Raw genomic sequence first — 26,815 nt, 5'->3', positions numbered from 1 at the left:
TGTCTTATTTCTATACAAGCAACTGTAGAAAAGGCAAGCTTTATCGAAGTAAAAATTAATTTGAAATTTAAAAAAGGCTAAATTTTGATGGCAATTAATCGAAACAGATAAAATGATATATTCGCAGATACAACTATTTTCAGACGCAAATGTGAACGTATTTATTCCATTCGTTTGTTATATTTGATCCCATCAACAATTGAAAGATTCCGTACTTTTGCTTTTTACTATTTGATTGAATTTGTTGGCGTTTACAAAATTTGAAAGATTCCTTACTCTTATTTTTAAAATTTTCAGTACATTAGCTTTTTGACAAAAAAAAACCCCCAGACATCGACTCAGAAGATACATGCAATTTTTTTAATGGCACATATTATACAGTACTAGTAACTTTTGTAAATATAGAAAATGTTTTGGTAAACTAAACTTGTTGTTCGAAGTTGGTCTGGAAATGACGTTTTGAATTATTCAAAATCAACTCTTTAATAAAATGATAGCGTAATTACATAGAAATATCATATATTAATGCATAGCGTTCTTTAATTTTGTGTGTGTATATATATATATATATATATATATATATATATATATATATATATATATATATATATATATATATATATATATATATATATATATATATATATATATATATATATATTTACTCTAGCATTAGTTAGTTTTCTATGAAAATAAGTTAAAATAATTCTAAAAGAAGTAATGTGAGGACTAGAAATCGGTAAGCAAGCTTGTTTGAAATGAGTGTTTTTGCATAAAACACTGGATATACTGAAAAAAGGCAGTATCTCCTCCTTCCTGTAATACAGGTGTTTGTGTTTTCTAATCTTCATACCCTGTATGACGATACATTGCCAAGTAGCACATTTCAAGTTTTAACTAACAAAGTACATGTACCTAGTGTAGGACCGCATGATCTATTTTGCAAATTTACACAAAAGATAAGGGGATTTCATCCTCGTGCTTTGGATAATGTATTAAATAAAAGCTAGCGTTTACGTAATGTTCAATAAAAAAAGGTAGAGTGTAAAATATACACAAATTATGTGAATCACCCTCCATTGTAACTCGCACAATACACGGGTAATTGTATGTTATGGCAATTTAGGAGAGAGCTATTAGCACACTTGTGGTGCCGAATGTGTTGATTAGAAATTAGGAATCTTCCTAAAAGATTATTTCATCATTAAACTAACTTTTATGCATACAGAATCTGAGAATGATGTCCTTGTACAGCGCAATGACACAGTAGTACGGTACTACTTTTTCTCGGAAATGATCTTTCTTTCAAACTATGTTACAATTTTTTGTTGTTGTCTTGAAAACTTCTGGATATTTACCCAACTCTGTGACAAAACTCAGAAATGCTTGTATTATTTAAAAGATCAACCACTTTATAAGGATCACAAATGTAAATGTGAATTTGATGTGGTGATAAGATGATTCGAAGCGACATAAAAATTTGTGACATATGTTTTACATATGAGACATATGTATTACATATACTACAGAGATATAAATAACAGAGAGTGGCAACTCCGTCATTAGAGTGTTTTGTTGTTGCAAAATGTCAGGGACCAACCTTACTTTGAGAACTACATGTAAGTAAACTGAGATTATGATCTTAAACCAAAAGTACTATATGTTTTATGAAAAAGTGCACAGGTTTTAGACGTTTTTAAAATAAAAAATTGAAAAATCAGATTGATATATAGAAAATATAAAACATCAACGAAATCTAGCCAACTGCCTCCTAAAACTCCGCTTTTAATATTGTTCATAAGACATACACTTATGAAAATATAATATTTTGAATGTTTTAGTAATAGGGTTTAGCTGTTTATGTTTCGATATAATGGTTTTTTAGAAAGATATAATGATTTTAACTGGGAATACTTTACAAAAGGGACCCCGAGATTTCGATCAGTTGCCAATCTCTGTTATATATGTCTCTGCTTAAAATATTGAAAAAGATGATGATTTGAAAATGCTTTGAAGTGGCGCATCATTGCAAATACGATTTTCTCACCAGTCTTGCAATCCTTTCTTTAGTGCGAATAAAACTTTTTAATTTTATCATCCTGAAGGATGTCAAATTATGAAATCTCAAAAATGTAGACTCTGTGTTTTTTAATAGGCAATAAAGCGAATCAACAGCCCAATACTCTCACGATTAAATATTAATGATGTGCCTTTTGATACTTTAATGATTCAGAAGGAAGGAAGTCATTTTGATTTATTTCGACAAAAACACTCCATGAAACCATAAAACGTAATTGTGGTTTTTTTTAAAACAAAATATTCTATTACAATTGAACAACTGTTTTGTGGCTCAGGGCAGAAGGAGGAAATTATATAGAGCTTATCATATTAAATTGAAAAAATTAATCTAGAAAGTTGAAAATGCGAAAAGTGACAAAACTTCTCAAAGTTATATTCCTGATTCCTTTTTCCATTGGAAATTCGGAGGAACGTTTTGTGTGTGCAATGGATGGCAGTTGTTCGGCGGTTGTCCTGTTTACTTGTTTAGTTTCCATCATGCTAGTTGTAGTAGGCACGTTTAGCGGTTTACACAGATTCAATGAGGTTTTTATGAAGGTGATATGGGGACTAATAGTAACATTGGTGACTGTCGGAACTTTTAATATATGCTTAAACTTAATTTTACTCCACAGTCGTCGTTGTAGAATTACTTCTCCAAGAGTTGAAACGGATGCCTCAACAAAACTTCAGCTCCGATTCCTGTGGTTATTTGGCATTGGTTTGCTTCTCAGAACCTCGCTTTCGATTGCAACAGATATTGAATGTGTGGTCCAGGGGTTTGTTGCCTCTTACATTGCCAGCATATTTTCATCAGCTATGATGATAGTGTTTATCATATCGGAAATTCGACTCATTACGTACATGTATAAACATAAATTAAAGTTTGTGCGCTCCGCCTGGATATATTATGCTATTGGAATTGTTCTTTTAGCCAACGCCAGTGTGTGGTTTAATTTTGCAGCGATTGGGATTGCTGGAATTTTACACCGGACAGACACAAACTTATCTATTGATCACAATTCTTTCGATGTTAATACGGTCAGCAATTATAGTTTCGCCTATTGTTATTTTCATTCTAAAATACATTCTTTTGCGACCAAGCTACAACCTTTTTTCTTTCAGATGTCTTTAGATTTTCTTTTGCTAGCTTCTCTTTTTATTGTAAAGTCACTGCCATCCTTTTCGAATTTTCAAAATAACACATGTTTACAGAACAATTCAAACGAAACCGAAACTAACACACATAAATTAAATTGCAGAAAAGGTGTCATGATATGTTTGGTTATTGGAATAGTCCTTCACGTCCCATTTTTGGCGATGGCGTTGATTATTCGGTTCGTTTTTGTAGACAATATAAACGCTTTAAGCGAGGTATGGCAAATACTTGTTATTTTGCAAAAACTTGTAATGTCTTTTGTTATTCTTTTTGCGTTTTCACATTTACAAAGTTTTAAGACAGATTCGAGTGTTTGGAGACTGGAATCTTCTGACATCGTATTTCTTTCTTGTTACGTTGGTAAAGTAGTTTTGCACGCGTTCGAAATAATTGCCGCTACATACTGTTTGGAAAGTAGAATTCTTCTAGGTAGAGGCCTGATATCTGTCGTTTTTTATTTCTATCAGACATTGTATATACTAATAACTAAAAGATGTTCGCGATCTTTTTTTAAACAATCGAAAAAAGCCGTATCAGTTCATGTTTTGCTGCTTATAACGAGTGTAACCCTATGGATTACGACAACGTTTATACTCAGCGTGCAGGGAAATTATGTTTTAAACGAAGGGGTTGGTTGTTTGTTTGAAAATTCATATGTGTGGAAAATGTTACAATATATAAGCGTACCATTTACTATGTATTACGACCTGCAATCTGCTATGCACTTTTACAGTTTCTTACCCAGTCGTTGATTTGATGATGATGATGATGATGATGATGATGATGATGATGAAAACAGCTTTCATATTGTACAGAGTTCAGTACTGCAAATCAGGTGTTTTTTAAAATATATTGATGGTCTTTGTATTGTGTATTCAGCGACAAACTCGTTCATGTGAGATATTAGAATAGTAATGATATCATTTTCTTTTTTATTGTAAAAGCTATTTCAGAGTTATCATACATGTAGATCTTGTATAAAGAATGTAAATATGTTAATAAAATAAAACTGAGTTTTTGAATCATTATCTGAAATGTTGTTCAGTTGGGTATTTAGTAACTTGCTTGTTAGAATGTTGTTAACCGACTGCATTACGACAGCAGTTAATTCCATAAAAGAAATATGAAATTCTGCCGTTGCTTGTATTAATAGTGAATCGTATCTCTTTAAAGTAAACAGATGTTCTTTTAATTTACAGTATTATACATCAATTATTAATTATTACACTATTATACACTGTACCTGAACAGTTGCAGTTAACTGATTTTGAAATATCCATCCAATATAATATAAAGCAACTAATTACAATGAACAAGATTAAAATATTATCTGCTAGCAATATTGCAAAATGTTACACATATAAGATCATATTCACAGTTCCACATTTTAGGTAAACAATGGGATTTTCCCCTCCATAATAAGGGCGGAAATATTTGACTGTTTGTAATTGTTCTTCGTTCAACGAGAATATATAATTAGGAAAAAACTGTCTGTGAAATTGTGCCTGTGACATATGCTTTGAAATTTAAAATGCCAATTGCTAACTCTTATAATCATGACCATACCATTAAGGATTTAAGAAAACAATCTATATTCCCGTTTTATATTTACAAAAAAAAATGTCTAGTAAGGTTTCATCATTTTCATTCTTAAATATTTTGCTAAAACAACCGCCCTCGTAACAAAAAGCATTCCTACTTCAGGACCTTCATTTGGCATTTGTGTATTCTTCAACATCTTTGATATACTGTATTCGGATTTAAACATTTTGTTAACGTTTAACTATATTAAAGTTACATTTTTCGGCTTAAGTCTTCTACCTTTTTGAAAAACAACCTGCAATCAACGCCTGAAAAAATGCAAACAATAGACATTTAATCTTTAATGTCTGCCTTTTGTGAGTTGAGAAATCTGAATATCCTAATATAGCTACTTTTGTTTTATCTTTTTTTTCTTCTTATTTAATGATTTAAAACACTTTATAAAGAAAAGAAGAAAATAGTTTGCTTTTTTCGGAATGGTTACCCGTATTTGATTCGTATAATCATTTTCGATGTGACTGATCCAGACAGCCATCAAGAGCTAAGGGTTTATTTTAGGAACTAAATTAAAATTTATGTTGACAAGCCCTAGAATTTAGTGACATGACACCTATTTTTTTATTTGTGATTTTCTTCAGTGAAGCAAGAATCATTAGTGCTTTCCTAAACCTTAAATAACAGAAAACGATGAGATAATCTGAAAAAATATGGCTAACTTCACTGTTTAACAAAATAACTAACGATATTAATGCAGCACATTTGAATAAAAATACAAATTCCTGTGAAAGAAGTGCAGTTAAAATCGATAAATTGGAAAATATCCAAGATATCTTACTTGACACATAAAATTTTTCAATCGAATAGAAACGAAACCAGATTTCTTACGGAGATTTATAATGGTAAACGTTTATATCTTTTCTCCTTTCGAAAGTCACTCGGAAAACCTCGCTCAATATTCTATCAGACAAAATGCTTCGATTTGCTCGGTAGGTTGAAGAAATCAGAAGTTTATGAATAACCCACGACGCATGATGAGTTACGAATAACGAACAAATCAGTTTACAATAACTCTTCCGATTTAATTAAGATGACTTCAAAAGCAGGATATAAGAGATATAAAGGAAGGATATAAAAACGTTTGAAATTTTATTCTAAGCGGAAACTGAAACCATTTAACATTGCTGCAAAGTTCATTGGATCCACTACGCTGTTACAGTTGAACTGATACATTTTTTTCATTATAAAGTAATCCAAAGAGGGAAATTCTTTATTACTTATCATATTTATTCAAGATACATGTAAAAATACGACTCAGTGATGAAAATGAGGAAATCAACGAAAATTCTTAAAGTAATATTTGTGATTCCTTTTTCCTTCGGAAATTCAGAAGAACGTTCGGTGTGTGCAATGGATGGCAGTTGTTCGGCGGTTGTCTTGTTTACTTGTTTAGTTTCCATCATTTTAGTTGTGGTTGGAACTTTTAGCGGTTTACACAGATTCAATGAGGTTTCTATGAAGGTGATATGGGGACTAATAGTAACATTGGTGACTATTGCAACTATCAATATAATCTTAATTTTGATTTTACTTCAAAATCGTCGATTTAGAATTACTTCTCCAAGAGTTGAAACGGATGCCTCAACAAAACTTCAGCTCCGATTCCTATGGTTATTTGGCATTGGTTTGCTTCTCAGAACCTCGCTTTCGATAGCTATAGATATTGAATGTGTGGTCCAGGGGTTTGTTGCCTCATACATTGCCGGCATATTTTCATCAGCTATTATGATAGTGTTTATCATTTCGCAAATTGGACTCATTACGTATATGCAGAATATAAAGTTTATGCACTCCGCCTGGGTTTATTTTTCCATAGGGATCGTTCTTTTAGCCAACGTAAGCATATGGTTTAATTTTGCTGCAGTTGGGATAGCTGGAATTTTACACCGGACAGACACAAACTTATCTATTGATCACAATTCTTTCGATGTTAATACGGTCAGCAATTATAGTTTCGCCTATTGTTATTTTCATTCTAAAATACATTCTTTTGCGACCAAGCTACAACCGTATCTCTTCCAAGTGTCATTGGATTTTCTTCTACTAGCAACTTTGTTCATTGTGAGGACACTTCCATCCTGTGGTATTTTGAGACAGAACACATACTTGTATTTGCAAAATATTTCGATCGAAAACAAATCCACGACACATATCATGGATCAGAGAAAGAGTGCAATCATCTCCATGGCTATTGGACTTGTCCTTCACATTCCTTTTTTAGTAATGGCATTGGTTATTCGTTTTGTTTTTATTGACAATATATACAACATAAGAGAGATATGGCAAAACCTCGTTATCTTTCAAAAAGTACTAATGTCAACAGCGATTTTTGTTGCATTTTCACACATTAGAGATATAAAGACAGACTCGGGCGTTTGGAGACTAGGAGCCAGTGACTATGTACTTCTATCTTGCAGTGTTGGTAAAGTAGTCATGCAAGCTTTTGATATACTTACAGCTACGTATTGTGCAGAAATTCATACTCTTCTAAGTAAAGGCCTGATATCTCTCGTGTTTTACTTCTATCAGACATTGTACATACTTATATCTAAAAGATCTTCACCGTCGTTTCGGAACCAATCAAATGTAGCTGTGTTTGTCCATGTCTTGCTGTTGACACTGAGTGTTACCCAGTGGATTACTACAACATTTATACTCAGCGTGCAAGGGAATTTTGTTTTAAATGAAGGAATTGGCTGTTTGTTTGAAAGCCCTATTGTTTGGAAGGTGTTGCAATATATTAGTGTACCATTTACGATGTACTACGACTTCCAATCTGCAATGCATTATTACAGTATTCTACCTAACTTTAGTTTCGCTAATCATGGGTAAAAAATAGGTTCTAAAAATACTTGCATGAACAGACAATTTGATTCATAGTAAAATAATCCTATATATATTGCACTGAAATAATCCCCGCATGAATTGTATTGTTATATCTGTATGTTTGATATTGGGACGTTGTTTTAATTAATAAATTTCAATTTCAAAAAAATTATTATTGATTAATATTTGCTGAAAAGAATATATGTCTAAGATTTTTTTATTGTTTTATAAGGACATTATCCTATAAAACGCATTAATTCTCATAACAATTGTTTCACTATAATTTTATTAAATGTTTTGAACCTAAACGATATAATTACGCAAGAAAAATTTTGAATTTTACTATCCATAAGATGAACTAATCGATCTTTTCCAGTTTTTTTAGGGGAAGAAATCATCTATTGATGTTTGAAAATGTATTATATGAATATTGTAATAACATATGTATGATTTGTATATTCAATTATCGTGACTCCATAAGATACCAATGAGCAAACAACTGTTCTATACCCCCCCCCCCTTGCGAAGATTCATTCAATGATTTAATCTAAAAAAAAAAAAAATATTTGACCATAAATCTCGAAGTTCCTTTTACACATATGAATTTATAAATTTCATACACGTATGGTAAAGAAAAAATAAAACAATTAAGTTCCATCGAACAAGGAAATGTGTTTTTGAATTTTTGTTTAAAATATATATCTTGGACGAAAGAGACAGCAAAGAGAATGCCGTCCTTCATGGACTCTACGGTAAAATATTGAAAACCATTCTCTGTTTTCCTTTTGTGATGGGACAAAAAAGGTTCCTGGCTGGGATTCCATGGAAACAAACTCCAACCGCGCTATTGTGTTAATTGTATGCCTCGTTTCAATTTTTGACGCTGCTATTGTTGTGTTTCGTAACCAACACATGCACGACGAATATGAAGATCTAAGCAGCGAGTTATGATACGCTACTTCATATCTGATGACTATAGTAACAATTTATCTCTTCGTTTTACTTATAATATCATATTTTAATCTTCGGGGTCAACTGCTTTCTTAACGTGTTATCGAAACTGATTATATCCCCTCCTCTAATTAAGTTTCAACTGGGATTTCTTTGGCCATTTGGCCTAGTCTTGATTGTAATGATTTCATTAACAATTGCAAAACAATAACTAAAAATACAATGTACCAATGCCGAAAATCTTTACACTGAAATCGCAAGTATATAAAGGATCGTCATACATGATGATTGCATTTGTATTATCCCAAACGACTTTGATTTTCTTAACACGGTAGTCAAGATTTTGTAGACATTTGTAGATTTTTTTTTCAGTTGGACCAATCATACTATCTAATGGAAGCATTTGGTTTCACCTTTTACTTGCGGTCATCGCCGAAAATCTTACTCAAGGGAATGGAATCTAAAGTGGAATAACAGTGATAAGCAAACAAAAAATTCATGATTTTATGCCACTTTATCTCCTATCCATTTTGATATTTTTTCTAGCTTTTTCCTTCTTGTTTTATCTTAACGTTTTGGAAAAGGTTAATAGCACTCAAAGACGATTTGCCAAGTTCAAACAAATTGAAAACAAATAGTACACGGAAAGTGAAGATTGTTTCTGCTTGGATATGTTATTAATATTCCATTCTATTTAATTTATCTATGCCTTCGATTTGTATATTCTGATACAGAAGTGATGCATGATACATGGACTACAATCAAACGTGTTAAAAAGTCATTGATGTTGTTGCTGATTATTATTGCTTTTTCATGCCTCAAACAGAAAGAAACAATTTTACGTTCGAGTGGCTTTGAATTCAGTGATTGATCTTTTTCTTCTTTGTTGTTTTGCCGGAAAAGTTGCTCGACATGTTCCGAGAACTATCACTGCTTGGTACTGCTACCGTGGTGCAAATCCACTGTTATTTAAGGGTTTGATATCTGTTGTATTTTATTTCTACAACACGATGTACGTAATTATACCAATGTGTCCATTTTTATCCATGTTTTACTTTTTACACTGAGCATGGCACAACGGATCGTTGCAAGCCTGATTCTCAGCATGCAGGGTGACTACATGTATGTTGTTAGCGAGGGACAGGGTTGTTTATTTCAGAACCCACATAGGGGACCATAATACAATGCTCCATCACACCATTTTCTTCATACTATAATTTTCAATGTGCAGTGCATTTTCATAGTCAGATTGTAAAATCATAGAATCTAAAAAAGTACACTTGGTATGTTTAATCTTAAACAGAATGCTTTCTAGACGAGATTTTTGTCATCAATTTCTAGATATATTTCTATACATTTTATGAAGAACTTAATTCCTTGGACGAATCAAATTAACATACATTTATGAGTTAATATAACAGCTCACACAGTGACACAATACCATTAATGATTAGAGTGGTTATTTATATTGCCGGAAGAACTGTTTACTTCCTTAGTGAACAATTGAAGCTTTTAATTTAATTTTTTATAGATAACGAGAAAAAAGTTTAAATAAAATCAAAGTCATTATCAATCATAAGGAAGAATAGGCTTTCCTTATTTTTTAAGCGGAAGAAAATGTATTTTTGCTTTGTTTTAACAACTTTTCTATTTTATTCTAGATGACTGTTGTATGTATTAATTTTGCTGGTAAAACTTGGTTTTGTTTTCTTATTTTAATACAAATTATGACAGCTAACTCGTAAAGTCCAATATATGTCTCTGTTATAATTGATAAGAGTGAAATATTAAATAGTGGTCATAATTCTTCCGAAACAATATGAATTCTTAAAGTTTGATTGAGCATGTCAAATATAATTCATTATTCAAATTGGCTTCAAGGTACTTCGAAGTACGCAAGGGACACGTGTTTATTTTAAAAATGCATACATATTAATGTTCTATTACTTTATATAAAGTAATTTGATATGATTTCACTACTGAATGTTTTTTGCTTGTTATTTTCATTTAGGCTAATTTATGAAAAATATTTTCAAATCACAACATACATGTGTTGTTTTTGTATTCCTCTTCATATAATGATAAACTTGTCTTTATTAATTTTTTTATGCATATTGACAAATTTCATGATCATGCTCTTTATTCGAATATTTATTTTAATTTTTGAAGTTAGTGCAAAAGATAAAATTCTATATCTTAAATTTGGCGGTCGCCCAATGAAACAATAACTATACACACTTGTAATTTTAAAGTTTCAATCGGAATTATTGGCCATGGCAACATTGATGATTCTTGTTTTACATCCCAAACAAGAAAGCTACTTGAGCCGTGGAAACAGATGCTAAAATATTTGCTCGCATAGTCCATACTAAACTTAGCAGAGCTAAGTTGGTCTTCATTATTTGTGAGACTAAATCAGATATGAGGAAAATTTCATTACTAAATGTTATTTTCAGTTTTAAATTAATTGTTGATCAATCATCCTCTTTGATTCAAAATATTCATATAATATTTATCATCAACGATTTGCACTCATTGATATTCTATTTATATGGAATTTGATAATAGACGCTAAATCTGTCAGGCGTTAGTTCTTTTTACATGACATCCCAATAAAGATATGTAAAAATTAAAACATAAATTTAAAATTTAAGTTTCAAATCGTTAAAATTAGCAAATATCTTTTTAAATTATGTTCTCTAGTTTTCCACCTTTCTTTCAGTCGAAATAATTGCCCCCGTAGATCATAATGCCCAAGTAAATGTACTAAAGGCTAAATATGATTTTTGACCCTTTCTTTTTTGCCCTTACTGTACATATAATCTGATATAAAAATTTTTACAAATGTATGTTGTTTAGTTTAACGTTAGAACACAGAAAAAAATGTTCTGTATTATGACAATTCTCTAATGACTGATGTCACTTTTTCTTATCCTTTTAAATTACCTACTTACTCTAGACTGAAATGTTTTCCTTAGGAAACAGCTTATCTAGATATCTATAACGGAAGCTGTTCCTTCATTCACAATAACCAGAATTTTCTCTTGATTGTTATACAGAGAAGGCAGTGTATTTGGATATTTCAAGTCATTTAGCAGGTGCATGGTTTTTATATGGTAGTTAATGATAAACTGCAGGAGGAATCACTGTGTTGTTTTCAGTCATAATATGAAGATGACTAGGTATTCAACAAATTAAACATCAGATCTACCTAAATTAATGATTTGTTTAGCTTTAGACTATCATTTTGTAGATAAGAAAATCGATACATTTTATCTTTGAAAATTGGCATTTACCTATATTAATTTTTTAAGAGTATTTCTTCTAATGGACACCAAAACATTCTTAATATGTCAAAGACTATCGAGCCCTTTCATATAAACTTTGGACAAAATTTACATGAATAATGAGCAGCCTCAGTTAAAAATAGACCCCAATTTTGTTCTCTTGTTTAATGCAACAATTAAGGTCACAGCTCAAGTAATCTCATCTAACTGTATACAAGACAAGGTTAACTATGGGTTAAAATTCTGGGACAACTTCTCTGGATGTGGATTAGAACTTGATAAAACTGTTTAATTAATATGTTCCACACTTTCCCCGATAATGTCCTTCAGAGTTGAATGTGATGCCGTCTTAAAGCATCTCTCTGGTGCGTGCATGGTGCATATCTTAATATATTCAAAAACAGAGTCATATGCTGAACAAATTAAAAATCTTTTTTTAAGGATAAAATATTTTTTAAAATAAACAAATTCAATATGGCTTAATTAACTTTGTCCTTGTTGAATTTTGCTCAAAAATAAGGAAACATTATTTCGTGTACGTAAACAGTCCATTTCTAATCGTTGTTTTTAAAGTAAATCACTAACACGTCCTTCTATAGATAAGTTATCAAGGAAGTAATACTCTGATATTTCCCTGTCTGAAAGCGGCTTATGGCGTGTTGAATTCCCTCGAACTTTACAAAAAAGGATACGTAGTCGCCATTGAGTGGAATATGTAGTCAGTGTTTCTAGACAAAGGTTTGTATATAGACAAACTTTTTATTAGACCGACATTATAAAACATTTCAAATAAATAATTATGATGTAAATTAGAAATATTCTATTTGTAAATACTGTTCATTGTAAATTTTACGCAGTGTACACATTGTATTAAGTTGAATTGACCTGACGTTTTTTTTAGGTTTATATTTAACCGAAATGGAAAGATTTGCGTTTAATTTTCAGAATCTAAAAAGGTTTTTACAAGGATTATTAAGCAATTAAGCTATAGCGTTTCATCTTTAACAATAAGTAATTAGAAAATGTTTTCCCCGAAAACTTAGTTAAATAGTTGGATTGAACCGCATGTTAAGTTTATCGAATAAAATATATTTAAGAAAAATACGAGAACAAAATGTTGTTGATATGAGCATAAAAATAAGAAACATATGATATTTGAAAAAATTATAAAATTGATCATATTTGTTTTTCAATATTTAAATGTTATGAAGAAGTTTTATGGTAATATTAATGATAAAATTTTCCATTATTTCTATATCTGGAATGCATGTACATGTAAATATTTGTACCGGTATGTATGTTGATTTATAAATGTATCTTTGTAGGAAACATGAAAACTTTTTCATGGCTTCATGGCATAGTGAAAACGATATTGTTACCGTTTTCCTCTGGAACTTCTCCTACAGCTCAACCAGGTGAAAGTAACATGAACGAGGAAATATCGCCTACACTAACATTTGCGCACTTGGTTTCTTGTTTCTGTATAGTCCTTGGAATCTATTCCGGAAAACAAACGACTGATGATACTGCGCGTGCAATTGTCTGGGGGTTAGTAATGGGACTCGTCAGCTGTGGAGTTATAGCCTTGGTCGTGCTCATATTCTCCAATTCAGTCATCATACCTCAGTCTGAAAATACAGAGACAAAAGATTATTCCATGAACTTAAGGATTATTTTCCTTTGGTTATTTGGCCTTGCAGTCATATTGCAAAGCGCTGTAAATTTTGCTATAGATCTGGAGTGTGTCCAAAAATTTCCTGAAGAAAATATTATTTACATTGGATTTCTTAGTTCATCTGTACTTGTCTTATTCATCATATTGCAAATGGGAGCCATAACATACTTCAGAAATCATTATTTTAACAAATCTGTACAGATAAATTTTGCGGTCGTGTTTATCTCTTTGGCTAATTTTGGATTGTGGTTCAACTCTGTTGTTAGTAACTTAAACGATACGTATACTACGAATCCAAACATATCCCATATGATTATTTTCAAAAATGCGACCAGCTGTTACTTTGATTCGAAAATCCAACACGCTCTTAATAGCAAGCTAACTCCTTTTTTACTACCTACCCGTATGGAATTTTTCATTTTAGCATCCAGTTTCTTTATATCATTTTGGCATTCCTCATCAAAGCAACAAAACTGTCATTCACGTGTTATCAGCGAAGAACTAATACACGGCGTTTGTGATGAAACTACCGCCCTTTTGCCCAGGAGCACTGAAAATCGCGCTAGCCACGTTTTCGCCATCATGATTTCAATATTCCTCAGTCTGCCTACCTTTTTGACATGGCTGCTACTGTCCTTCGTTTATAAAGACGACAGTGACCATCTAAACACTGCCTACGAAATATGTCATTGCTTTAATTCCCTTGCCATAATCGTCATAGTTTACATTACTTTTGACAACCTGTCCAGAAGATACATTATTAGAGAGAACCATCGCCCTCTTACGACTAGTGAAACTATTCTGGTGTTTAGTTCGGCTGGGGTGGTGGCCTACAGCACATATGGACTGCTCTTTGCTCTCCAGTCCCAAGTAAGTGAACACATGGCAGCTTTATTCCGAAACATATTTTGGATTTTGGAAACATTTTTACAAACATCTCTTTTGATACAGTGTCAGCGGTACGTACTGTCAGAGAAAAGATCCAAACTCCTCTCCTCGTTTGCCCTGGTTATAACTATTACAAATTTAATCAATTGGTTTCTGTACTCTGTTTATCAAAATGGGCCGACAGAAGGAAGAGAGCTAATCGTCGGAAACAAACGTAACTGGGCGTACGTTAAAACAATACTGGTACCGTTGTTAATCTTTTACAGGTTTACCTCTGCTATGAATTCATATTCCCTCTACAATCAAATTAAACCATGATAGTATCATCTTAAGCAAATGGTGGATATAATTATGAGCAAAGTTTACATAAAATGGTTTATTGAAAAAACAAATTCAAATTAAAATGAAATATGTCTGTACCTATGTTGACTTCTGGTTCATATTGTGCATGTTTATGAAAAAGTATTAATGAGTTGTTTATTATTCGCGATGCATGTATATGAATGTATGAAAATATAGTAAGTAAACTTTGTAATACAAAGATAAATTAGTTAATGAGGGTATTTAGCAAATGTACACAGCATGGATGGCATTCAATGTAGTTCTTAAAACTGAAGTAATTTTATACACAAACTAGCAATAATGATTGTACTCATATAGAATGTCAGAATAACTGTTGCAGTAGTAAAAAAGGAGTTGAAGTATTGTAACTTGATTATTTATATAGTTCTACAATCATGATGACAGAAAAAAGTATAAACTGAAGTATCAAAAAATAGAAAAAGCTAATATAAGTTTTAGAAAGACTTTAATTGTAGTTGTGCACAGCTAGTTTAAAAACATGTAAGCCTTGTTATTATCTTTAGTTATTCTAGTATTTTTGACAGAAAAATAATGATTAAAATAAGTAGATATTGTTGTTGTGGATATAACTTTAGTTGTTGTGAATGTTTAGTTGTAATGATTTAAGTTATCGTTGTGCACTTTATTGTTGTCCTACTAATGGTAAAATGAAAATACGAAATAGAAGTCGTAACAGTAGTTTAAGTTGTTGTTATACTTTAAGAAGTTGTTATTATTTTTAGAGTTTAAGAGATATCACTGTAGATGTCGTTACTAAGTGTACTTTTTGTACCTTTAATTCTAAAATTGAAAGCAGGAAAATTATAAATACGAGCTGTTGTAATTGTCAATATTAGATTCAACAGCTGTTGTTCAAGTAATGGTGATTGTGAAAGATATAAATAGCAGCAGCTAAAAAAGATGTTCAAGAAATACATTTTAGTTGTAAAAGCAGTAGTAAAAAAGAGTTTTGTGGTAGTTTAAAAATTAGAAGGAGCTGTAGCAGTAAAAGTAGCAGTAGCAGTAGTATTATTATACATACTATTCAAAGTAATAACTGTAGTTGAAGTATATCTAGAACTAATATTATCAAAAGAAATCGTTGTATAAGATAGATAAATAATTATTTTGTCTTAGACGTTGAAGTAGTAGAAGTAGTAGTAGTAGAAGTAGTAGTAGTAGTTGCAGTGGTAAAATTAGTGGTAGTATTAGTAGCAGTAAATGTAGAAATAGTAGTGCATTAAACGTAGTAGTCGTAGTTGTAGCAGTAGTAGTAGTAGTAGTAGTAGCAGTAGCAGTAGTTGTTGTAGTAGTAGTAGTAGATGTAGTTGCAGTAGTAATAGTAGAAGTAGTATTAATAGCAGTAGAAGTAGTTGTAGTAGTAGTAGTAGTAGTAGTAGTAGTAGTAGTAGTAGCAGTAGTAGTAGTAGTAGTAGTAGTAGTAGTAGTAGTAGTAGTAGTAGTAGTAGTAGTAGTAGTAGTAGATGTTTTTGCAGTAGAAATGGTAATAGAATAGTAGTAGTAGTAGTAGCAGTAGTAGTAGAAGTAGAAGTAGTAGTAGTAGATTTAGTTGCAGTAGTAATAGTAATTGAAAAAGTTGTTGGATTCCTTATAGTTGTAGTGGTAGCTAAAGTCATAGTAAAGAAGTACTACATGTAGTAGTAATAGTAGTGGTAATATTTTTTATACTTTGGGTACAAGTTATAAGTAAAGTAATATTACTGAGATAGCACTTATTTTGTACATGAAATTTTGTAATAGTGGTGTTCATAGAGAATAGTATGTTATGTTGGTCTTTAGAAACAATGGAACAGTTTGCAATGTTTTAAAGTTTTAATGTTGAATTGTATGCTTTTGTTTGTATGTACATTTTGTTAAATAAATAGTTTTTGTCCTCCAGCCAGTGCTATTAATTAAGAATCTTCATATTTTGAATTTGAATATAATATAATGTACGTTAAGTTACATTAAAAGAAATATTCTGAATTTTAGCTTTGTTTTATGAAGTCCAAATCGATCGCTTTCTTTATTTATTTTTGGTGTGCATTATGCCTATGAACACACAATTAATACAATAGTTGATAATTAAAGGACTGAAAAGATGCCATTTTTTATCTTCCAATTGTTTCCTATATTTAACAATTTTTTAAGAAGAGATTAACACCCCTTTATAGTTTTACTAACCGACAGGATATAAAACAAACTTAAAAAATAAACCATGAAAAATAAAGACATAAATACACAATGGTAATAAGAAACAAATAGTTCCGAAGATGAAATCTTCACTTTTGGAATTAGAAAAAATACATGTTACAGGTTATGAATTTAAATATATCGTCATCAATGTATTCAAGAAATGCAGTGGACAATGCATTCGCTTCTCAACGCTGCGACGCTAGTTCGATCCCCATGATCAACAGTAGTTTTTGATACGGTATGTGACGACCGCTTGGACACGTGGGTTTTCTCCGGATACTCCGGCTTCCTCCCACAACAATGACCCAATCGCGCTATCACCCGTGTCAACGAGAGATAATAATATAAGTTTTAGAACTTGTTCATCAATCGCCGAAAATAAACAGGTTCAGTTTTATGTTTTTCATATGGGTATAACGATTGTGATCACTTTAGGGAAAAAAAATGTTCATGTTAACGTTACAACACTCGTGAAAACATAGTCTACATGCATGTATACTTATCTTAACCGTTATACTAGATACACAAGAGTCAGAGAAGCATGTTCTGCTTCCTCTTAGAAAACTTACATTTACCAAGCAAAAAATACCAGATAAAGTCTCAAAAGACTGGATATATGGATATTAGGTTAAACATAATTAGAAAAAAAACATACAGGGATTTGAAATGATTTAATAAAAACATATGCGCGAAAACGCTTCATGTAATTAGTCGTAGTAATGTTTCCCCTTCTCTTTAATAATATTTATTTGAAGTGTTAACAACAGATGTAATAACTTATTAAATTTAATATTGAGTTTTTATGACCATTTTTTCTTTCATCTGGTTAAATCCTAATCCTGTGTCATATTTTTTTAAATTGAATTCATGCAAAGAACGATCGACATACTTTTTGGTTAACATATTCACAAGGTTAGTGATCGTTGGGGGTAAAATTCATTTATCCATTTTTCTGAAAAAGTAGGATAAAATTTTCTAAATTGATTTATAACTGATATTGATATATTAAACTAACCACTTTTTAAACAACCTTTAAAATTGAGATAAATGATGAAAACAAAATCATACTAATGCATGCAAAACTTATATGTAAAATCGACTTCTCTTGTTGTCTTTAGCAATATGACGATTCAAATAAAGAGAAGACTTTCATTCATCATCAACTTTTTGTTGCTGAAACCCCTTAGTTTTGGAAATCCTACTGATGAAGGAACTTCGGACGGAAGTACGTCATCGGCTGTCTCCTTTGCCTGTGGTTTCGCAATTTTACTAATAACAATTGTATATTTAACTGTGCAATTTACGATGGAAAAGTTTTCAAGCGACTCAATGTGGGGACTTATGTTCTTTTTAATCGCCACAGGAATAATTGCCGCAGCTCTTCTGGTATCAACCGTATGCTGTAAGTCGAATGACGTCATACAACAACAACAGTTAAAAGGCAAATGTGTCGAACTAGAGATAAAGTTTCTTTGGTTTTCCGGGCTAGGTGTCCTTCTACGAACTGGTATAAATTTGGTGATTAATTTCGAATGCATTAAAAATTCATCAGACCCTCGGGGGATATTGGAGATCATCTCTTCATTCCTAAAGATTATGTTCATGTTAATCCAAATGAGTTTTATTACATTTTTAAGGAACACGCGTTTGCTTGGTGGTTTATTTATTAATTACTTGATTGGAGTGCTATTTCTGGCAAACACCAGTATATGGGTCAATTTTGTCACATTAAGAGTAGTTAAAATCTATGATTTTCCTAACATTACAATTTCACTCACAAATTTATCTGCTTTCGATGACTGTTATTTTCACTCTAAAACGCAAAATATGTCCAGACATCTAAGTTCTTTTATTATCAGCGTAAGCATGCTGTTTCTTTTGTTATCATCTATGTTTCTTATTCGTCTGTGGCCATCCATTCAAAACGTAACAAAAATGAGCAACCGTTTGAATAAATGCACGGTATCGAATACAAGTAGTGAACAACCCAACGCCAACAATCGAGCTTTGAAGAGTCGTAGGATAGTCCGAATTATTTCATTTGGGGGGAGTTTCTTTATCAATTTTCCGTTTTTCACGATGGCTTTATTAATGAGGTATGTGTACACTGATGATATCAATACTGTTAAAGTTTTTTGGGACTTATTTGTTATTTTTTGTTTAACTGTCATGGTGCTGATCATTGTTTTTGGAATCCAAAACCTTAATTTAAATTGTATAGAAAAGAGACCTTTTTCAACATGGGAATTCATTTTCCTGGTATCTATGGCTAGCAAAGTTGTCATGAGCATCCTTGGATGTACTTCAATCGTTATTTGTTTTGTTGATAAACCAGTCACAATCTTTACAAAAAACATATTGGATTTAATCTTGACATTGTATCACACTGTCTACATCATAGTTGCTCGACGCACGCCTCATTTCGAGTTTGATAAATCGATCGCAAATCTTTCAATCCATGTTATTCTATTTTGTTGTTGTCTTGGACGTTGGTTTCTGCAAACTTTTATTCTTAGTTCTGCGGGGATGTACATATTTGAAGAAGGTGAACAGTGTTTGTTTACCGATCGAAGATCTTGGCGCACTACACAATATGTCTTGATACCTCTGAATGCTTTTTATGATTTCCAATCATTTGTATTTTATTACGGTAAAATATGATAATAAAATTATTCATAAAAAATGTAAATGTTTTCTGCATGTTTATGATTTTTGCAGAAAGAGTAATCACGTTATAGACTACTAACATATAAAGAAAATAGCACATCTGCATAAATAACTTGGCTTTTCTCTATATCACAGAGAAGAATATTGCAAAAGGTGACATTGTATTTAACATAATGCTTTGAACTTGAAATACAAACTCAACTCAGTTGTGAAAATTTGCTTTGCACCAAAATGCTGTTTAGATGATTAATAGAGGGTTATTTTCGCCCCGTGTTATTTTCGACCTTCCACACTGCAAACAGTTTCGCCCCGTCTTGAATTCACCCAGGCGTGAGGGATATTATGAGATATTGGAATTCGCCAAGTCGTAAATTCGTTCTCCAACAACGACAAAAGGGGCGAATATAAAACGGACGAATATTGACCTATATACAGTATCTAATGTTTACTGTTTCTTGTTTTTTACATGCCGATGCTAGCATTCTCAAAAACTTTATTGAAAATATTTAGTCGAAAGTTATGAGCAAAGGAAAGTGATGTATTGCATATTTAGCGTAGTATTTATATTTCATGCCTTGTTTTGGACGGCCAAGGCAAACAATATGACTGTTTTGGGTGTCCCCACTTTGTCATAGAATCCTTACATCCCGACAATATTTAAGACTTTTCATTGCAAGGGCTGTGGCCTTTGAGCTAACTTTAGGATTTTTTGGGAGGATTGAGCATTGAAGATTTACGAATAACACTGTCATTTTCAGACATAATTTTACATTGTTTAAAGTTTGAATTTGCAACTTTGAATTTAAAAACGTCATACAATTTATATCCGCGATTGCTATGTTAGCATTGGAAAGTAAAATATAAGCATTGTATTTAGATATTTCCTGTTTATATTGTTCTCATATGCATGCATCTTAGTTGTGATTGTATAGTGCATATACATTACACATTTTAAACATTCATATATTAGGAAAAAAGTCAGATCGTTCGATAATTGTTGTTTTATGATGGATGTGTCTTTGTTGTGACTGGGAATGGCAATGATTTGTGAGAAATTAAAAAAGAATGAAATTTCTTATAACACGAAGAAAAAAACCTCACAAAAAACGATATCTTTCTGTGGAGCAACATTGCTTAATAACGGACTGATAAACATACGACTTTTTAAGACGTGGGAGGTTTTTAAAAAAAATGAAAATATCTTCACACTTGAGACAATGATGTATTTAAGGAACTAAATTAGTCAATGTTTGAGCTTGTAATGGGTCTGACTTGTCCCCGAGTGAATACACTTCCTGGTAATTCAGGAATGGGATAATATTTCCTGGTTAATTAGTCGTGAGAATGACATTTGTTAGAATTAAACATTGCGCGAGCACATGCTTATTGTTTGTACGAAATAAATGTATGCCAATTAAGGTCATGTGACGGAAACATTCATACATTTGAATAATTCCTTGACTTTACATTTGCACACATATTCACTCATATGAAAAAACTAAAGAATTTATGTGTCTTCCTTATATTTAAAACGTAACGATTACCATCTCGCGTGCTTATGTTTGATGCTTAATAAAATGGCAAAGAATACAACTTCATTTTTTTTAAAAATTGTCAACGATCAAACTTAGATACCCAAAATAGATATAGTAAAATAGATGGAACTATCTCGGGTAAAACAATTTGGAACTAGCTTTACCAAGATGCTTATTGAATACGCTCAAAAGAATAATACAGATGGAACGCCAGTCAGTGGAGGGAGGAGAGGGGTCAAAATTGGTTCCCTTCAAATATTACATTGAACAAAGATCAAGAGATTAAAAGTAATAAAGTTTGAAAATGTTAGATAACATTAAAACTGTAGCTATGTGAAATCCGGAAAATATCGAATTTATAATAAATGGTGGAGGTAGTGTAAATAATTTAAATTTATGTTTTACATAAAAAAAAATTTCGTAAAATGTTCAATCAATCATTCTTTACACAGGAAAAGTATAAAGAACAAATTAGTTTTGAACGTATTTTGTTTAATATCAAGTAGATATAAAGACATTTAAACTATTGTTGCATTTTTATTCCATGACAGATAGAACACTAACCTAGCAAACGAAGTCCCAAACAAAAACAATAAATTGCACAAAAAATCATTTCAGAAGAAGAAAATTAAGCCTTCATATTTTAACCGTTTACTAAGATTCTCAGTTTGTTGTCTAGTGAAAAATAGGCACGATTTACAAAACATACCCATACCCTTTGCTATGGATTTTGGTTAAGTCTAAGCACGACCAAGAGGAGTAAAAGGAGTCAAAACATAGAATACAAAGAAAACTGCTGTGATCATGACCTTCACATTTTTAAACCAAGTTCATGTTTATAGCACACCCTTTACCAACAAACAGTTTTGTGTAAAGTATGATAAAGTGAATATATAGTCCAGAAAAATGATGTTGTTTTTAAACAAACGTCTGACATGGCCTTAGAATTTGACCTACAATTTTATTCAAAGTCACTTCACATCCTTTACCTCAAAAACCTTAAAGGCTTTCTGATGGTGATGAATGAGAAAGATTGAACCGAAGAAAGGGAATATAGGATCCGGAAAAGGATTGCATACTTTGGTATGCTATAATCTTAAACTCAAAAACTTGGATCATTATTACTTCTTAACCCTTTCACCCCCCCCCCCAAACAAAATGATAAAAAAAAACTCTCTCTGGGTGAAAGATAAACCATATTGGGCTTACGAGAAAGAAAATTCGCTACGTATAAGAGATGTAAAACATACAGAATGACAAACGGACAGATTGATTCCCTCATTTAATAAATCTCACAGTTGTAATCTCTTTACCTTATATATGCGAAAGCGTCTTCACAAGAAGTTAAAAAACAGATGTTCAAATGTGTTGAAATGCAACTCAGATGACCAATGCAACTTACACTTTGAATAAAACTCAGTGTTTAAAACATTCAAGCGGATAAAAACTATTGTTGTAATGATTTGAATACCTTATCCTAGGTTACAAAAACAGCATCAGAAATTGACATAGAAAATAGTGTCTAGAGAGTTCAATTTTCAAGAAATCATTTTGACACGATTTTATATATGTATTGATGAGTATTTCAATTGTTTAGTTTAAGAAAACACCGAATTTATGTCCTCATAAAAGGAAATTTTCATTCAAAGTGATCTATTAAGGACTATCGAATAAACTATTTATTGTATGCAACAAAATAGATAAAATAGTTTAACTAAGCCATTGTAAACAAGAACAAAAGAGTAATTTAGTAAAATTTGAGAGAGATAATTGAACTTTATATTTTCCGTTTATCCTTAGGATCGTTTTAAATGCAAGAGGTAAATCTTTTATTTCTTATTGTTTCAAGTGGTCATTCGTTTGCATATTTATATTCAGCTAGAACCATAGGCTGAAGTAAGTTACAAGATCTTTCTGCTGAGCAGTATATATATCATACCAAAGGTGAATTTATTTTTAAATGAGTAAGTATCAATATTTTCGTAAATATCTAAGGACTTTTATCGTTTTTTACTTTTTTCTCGTCTATTTTATTTCATATGTTCTACATGTGCTGTATACATATTTTTCAAGCCAGAAGCAAAAACATTTGCTGTTACAATTCTGAAAATCAATAACTATTTCCTTTCCCTCCTTAAAAAGAATAAAATTTTAAAAATGTTCAATATACCTTAAAATGTAATTAAAGTTTACAAAGTTCGTTTGTGTGGTTCACGAATTTCGTTCGAATCTAAAATAATACTACGGCATTGAAGGGCCCCGTACAATATTGCTTGAAATGGTATGCTGATTGCATGTACATCGCACCTTAAGCAGAAGTGGGCAGTACGTGTTTAAACGTAGTCTGTCTTAATATATTTTTTCTTTGTTACGCAGTGAAAAAGATGGGAGAGTACTTGAAGACAATTCTTCTTCTGGTACTACGTACACCATTGGTTGCTGGCAATCCCACAAACAAGGCGGTTTGTAAGCGAGACACAGACGGAAGCACTTCGGTGACAGTGCTGGTAGCAGTCACCTTTCCTATGACTATAATTATGTTTTTCATGCTAACATGGTACAAAGGAGATAGTGACACATTGTTTAACCTGAATTGGGCCAGCAAAGCACCGTTCCTGTGGATTGCTGTCATTAGTCAGACTTGGTTCTTAGCAATTGTATTAAAAAATCAGAAGTTCTGGATGAAAGAAAACTTAAAATGGAAGAGAAATCGATCCGCTGTCATTCAGTTAGCATTTTTATGGACATTTGGAATAGCAATGATCCTCCAAAGTTGTTTAGAAATCGTCGCCATGGGACAATGCATTAGAAATGTTCATAGTGTCGCTTTTGGTTACACTGGACGACTTTTTTCATCAACTGCAAAAACTGCATACTTACTATTCCAACTAGTGTTCCTGTCGTGCAATTTTGGAAAGTACTTCATAAAAAACACAATATATATTAACTTCACATTGGGTGGTTTGCTGTTTGCTAATGGAGTAATTTGGTTGGAATATGTGTCTGAGAGGTCGGCGCACTTGTTTATGTATGAGAACAATACAGTGCTTAATCAAACATTGCTGTGCTACTACCATTCCATGGCACACCAAACTATCAAGACCATACATTCTTACATTGTTCCTGTAACAGCAGAATATATTTTAGTAGCCACATTGTTTCTAGTTAATATGTTTCCAAAGCAAAAGAATACTAAATATTCTTTAGAAAACAGTCATAACTATAGTGAGGAGAATGAATCTGGACAGAATATGGAAAATATAAAAAATATGGGATACTTGATTACTGTTTTTGTCCATGTTCCTCTGTTCGTTTTAGCCGTATTGGCTCGTTTTGTATATGCGCATAATACAGATAATATCCTTGCTTTGTGGGAGACCTTAGCTACAATACAAAAGCTCTTCATGTTGATTTTAAATTTTGTTGGGTTTTCTTTCCTTGAACCCCGAAAATTTCGATCTTGGAAATTGTCTTTCGATGATTATATACTCCTGTGTTGTATGGTTGCAAAGCTAGTTCGTGTATTTCCTGTCACTCTTTCTATTTTGAACTGTAAAATGAATCACAGAACTTTACTTTTATCCAATAATGTGATATATCTTCTTCAAATATTTTACTTTACAATTTATATCCTTATGTCTAACCGCCAGATGTGCGTACATAACAGGCATAGATCTCGAGTTTCAACAGTTATTCAGTCTGTGTTTTTTGTAATTATGACCGGTAGGTGGGGAATAGAATCGTTTATTCTGTCAGAACAAGGTACTGATATTATAACAGATAAGAAAATTTGTGTATTTAATGATAAACGAGAATGGACTATGATCCAATACGTGGTAGCACCATTTAGTGTATTTTACGAATTTTTCTCTGCCATGATTTTGTACAGGTCACTACATTAAGTGTGTTCTAAAGGTTTGTTAAATTGTTAACAAATTACTCTGGCTATATTAAAGAATTTTCGGTTTTATTTCACTTGTAAATACACCTTGTTGTTATCGACAGGCAACGTTTTTCCAAGAGTATAATGTAAAACAAGTAATAAAAAGAATCGCTAATGATTTGCGATGGTATATGATATTTATCCATCTCGTTATGTGTTTTTATCTCCTCATTGAGGATCGGGGATAGAAAACACACAACTCGTTGGATAAAAACCAGATACCAATTCCTGAGAGATGCTAAATAAATATATTAATACTGTATACAGGGTTATTTTCGCCCGTGTTATTTTCACCCTTCTTCACTTGGAAATGGTTTCGCCCTGTCTTGAATTCGCCCAGACAAAGTGTGTTAAAAAGGGAGATAATTTGAGACATTGGAATTCGCCCAGTCTTAAAAGTTTAAACGCCATTTATTTTAAAAGGTGGCTTTCTATTATTCTAAATTATAAGACATTAATTAAAAATTTCAGATTCATTTAAATTTGCTAAAAAGGACAATGACATTATATAATGATAGCCAAATATATGAATATTCGTACGTTGTAAAGCAATATGTAGGCAATTTAAGATATTCTTCTCGTTTTTACCCTCCTATCGTATACCTAAGTTAACTGCACAGTTATTGATCTATAGCATCTGTATATGCCGCCAAAAAACTAAGAAACACGGACATTTGTAGGGCCTCAAGATAACTGTAGCAGAATGAGTGATCCTATCTGTGAAGATGTGTTTAAAAATTAGACACTTTAGAATTTGACAATTATAATAGTATTAAAACTATTTTGTTGAATTACCTTATATACATATATTGGCATGACTAATATTGTTATTGCTATATCTATTATTTTCAAAACGAAAAAATATATCTTTTAATTTTGGTTTTTTAACTTATTTTTCAAAAAACTTATATGGCTGTAAGCAATGCCCAGCACATCCGTGTGGACTATGTATACATTGTTAACGTGCACTTAGAAAAATAGGTTCAGTTTTAGTTGTATTTGTAAAAAAAATTAACAAAAAGGCTTCAGATAATTATGTTTATTATCAAAGAATCTGTTGTTTTTTTATTTGCAGCTGACTTTGGTAAGAAAAAAATTATTTTGCAAGGAATTGATAATTCCTCTTTTTTCTTTCCATAAATCAACATAAGATTACATGTATGTACATTTGAATATAAAAACCTTGCTTGTTTGTGTATCTGCAATCCATTGATGCAATTAAAAATATTTGATTTTTATATACATGTAATTTAAAATGATTTTGATTAAGCTCTTTAATATTGTTTATACATTATGTTTTCGTCGAGTTTATTCATTAAGTAGATATAAGAGACATTATAGTCGAACATTTATTAATTAACTATAATAGAAAGAATACATTAAATTAAACTTAAATTATTTTATAATATATCCTTAAAAACTTTTATTTACTATTTCCCATTTACATTTGAAAACTTAAATGTAATGATAATTATTAAGTAATACATGTTAATAAGTATTCAGTATTTATCTAGGATTATGCGTAAAAATATCACCAACCAATACAAAACAAGTCAAGTATCCAGAATCACTTCAAAAAACATTATCACATTATTCAGTTACTGGAAAAATATGTTTAGTGAACTTACATGTATGTTATTAGGAAAAAAATCAAGACAATCTCGAAACAAGTATTAATTTTATACAGTG

At 31.5% G+C, this 26,815-nt stretch overlaps 3 protein-coding genes across 3 annotated transcripts; all 3 read left to right on the top strand.

Moving 5' to 3' along the window:
* Nucleotides 1-12,483: 12,483 nt before the first annotated feature.
* On the top strand, nucleotides 12,484-15,814 carry LOC128186468 (uncharacterized). The gene is made up of 2 exons (XM_052856237.1): nucleotides 12,484-12,618; nucleotides 13,206-15,814. Exon 2 carries the CDS (start codon nucleotides 13,211-13,213, stop codon nucleotides 14,759-14,761), a length of 1,551 nt encoding a protein of 516 aa, XP_052712197.1. The 5' UTR covers nucleotides 12,484-12,618; nucleotides 13,206-13,210; the 3' UTR covers nucleotides 14,762-15,814.
* A 2,289-nt stretch (nucleotides 15,815-18,103) lies between these two features.
* On the top strand, nucleotides 18,104-19,642 carry LOC128188303 (uncharacterized). The gene has a single exon (XM_052859268.1). It carries the CDS (start codon nucleotides 18,104-18,106, stop codon nucleotides 19,640-19,642), a length of 1,539 nt encoding a protein of 512 aa, XP_052715228.1.
* A 3,471-nt stretch (nucleotides 19,643-23,113) lies between these two features.
* LOC128190268 (uncharacterized) lies at nucleotides 23,114-26,099 on the top strand. Its single transcript, XM_052862258.1, has 2 exons — nucleotides 23,114-23,147; nucleotides 23,560-26,099. The coding sequence occupies exons 1-2, from the start codon at nucleotides 23,144-23,146 to the stop codon at nucleotides 25,083-25,085; spliced, it is 1,530 nt and encodes a 509-aa protein (XP_052718218.1). The 5' UTR covers nucleotides 23,114-23,143; the 3' UTR covers nucleotides 25,086-26,099.
* Nucleotides 26,100-26,815: the final 716 nt, after the last annotated feature.

The sequence above is a fragment of the Crassostrea angulata genome, chromosome 6 (assembly GCF_025612915.1).
Source record: "Crassostrea angulata isolate pt1a10 chromosome 6, ASM2561291v2, whole genome shotgun sequence".
In the NCBI taxonomy this organism is placed as follows: Eukaryota; Metazoa; Mollusca; class Bivalvia; order Ostreida; family Ostreidae; genus Magallana; species Magallana angulata.
Note: the sequence above shows the minus strand (reverse complement) of the source record. Positions and strands in the feature narration are given on the sequence as shown.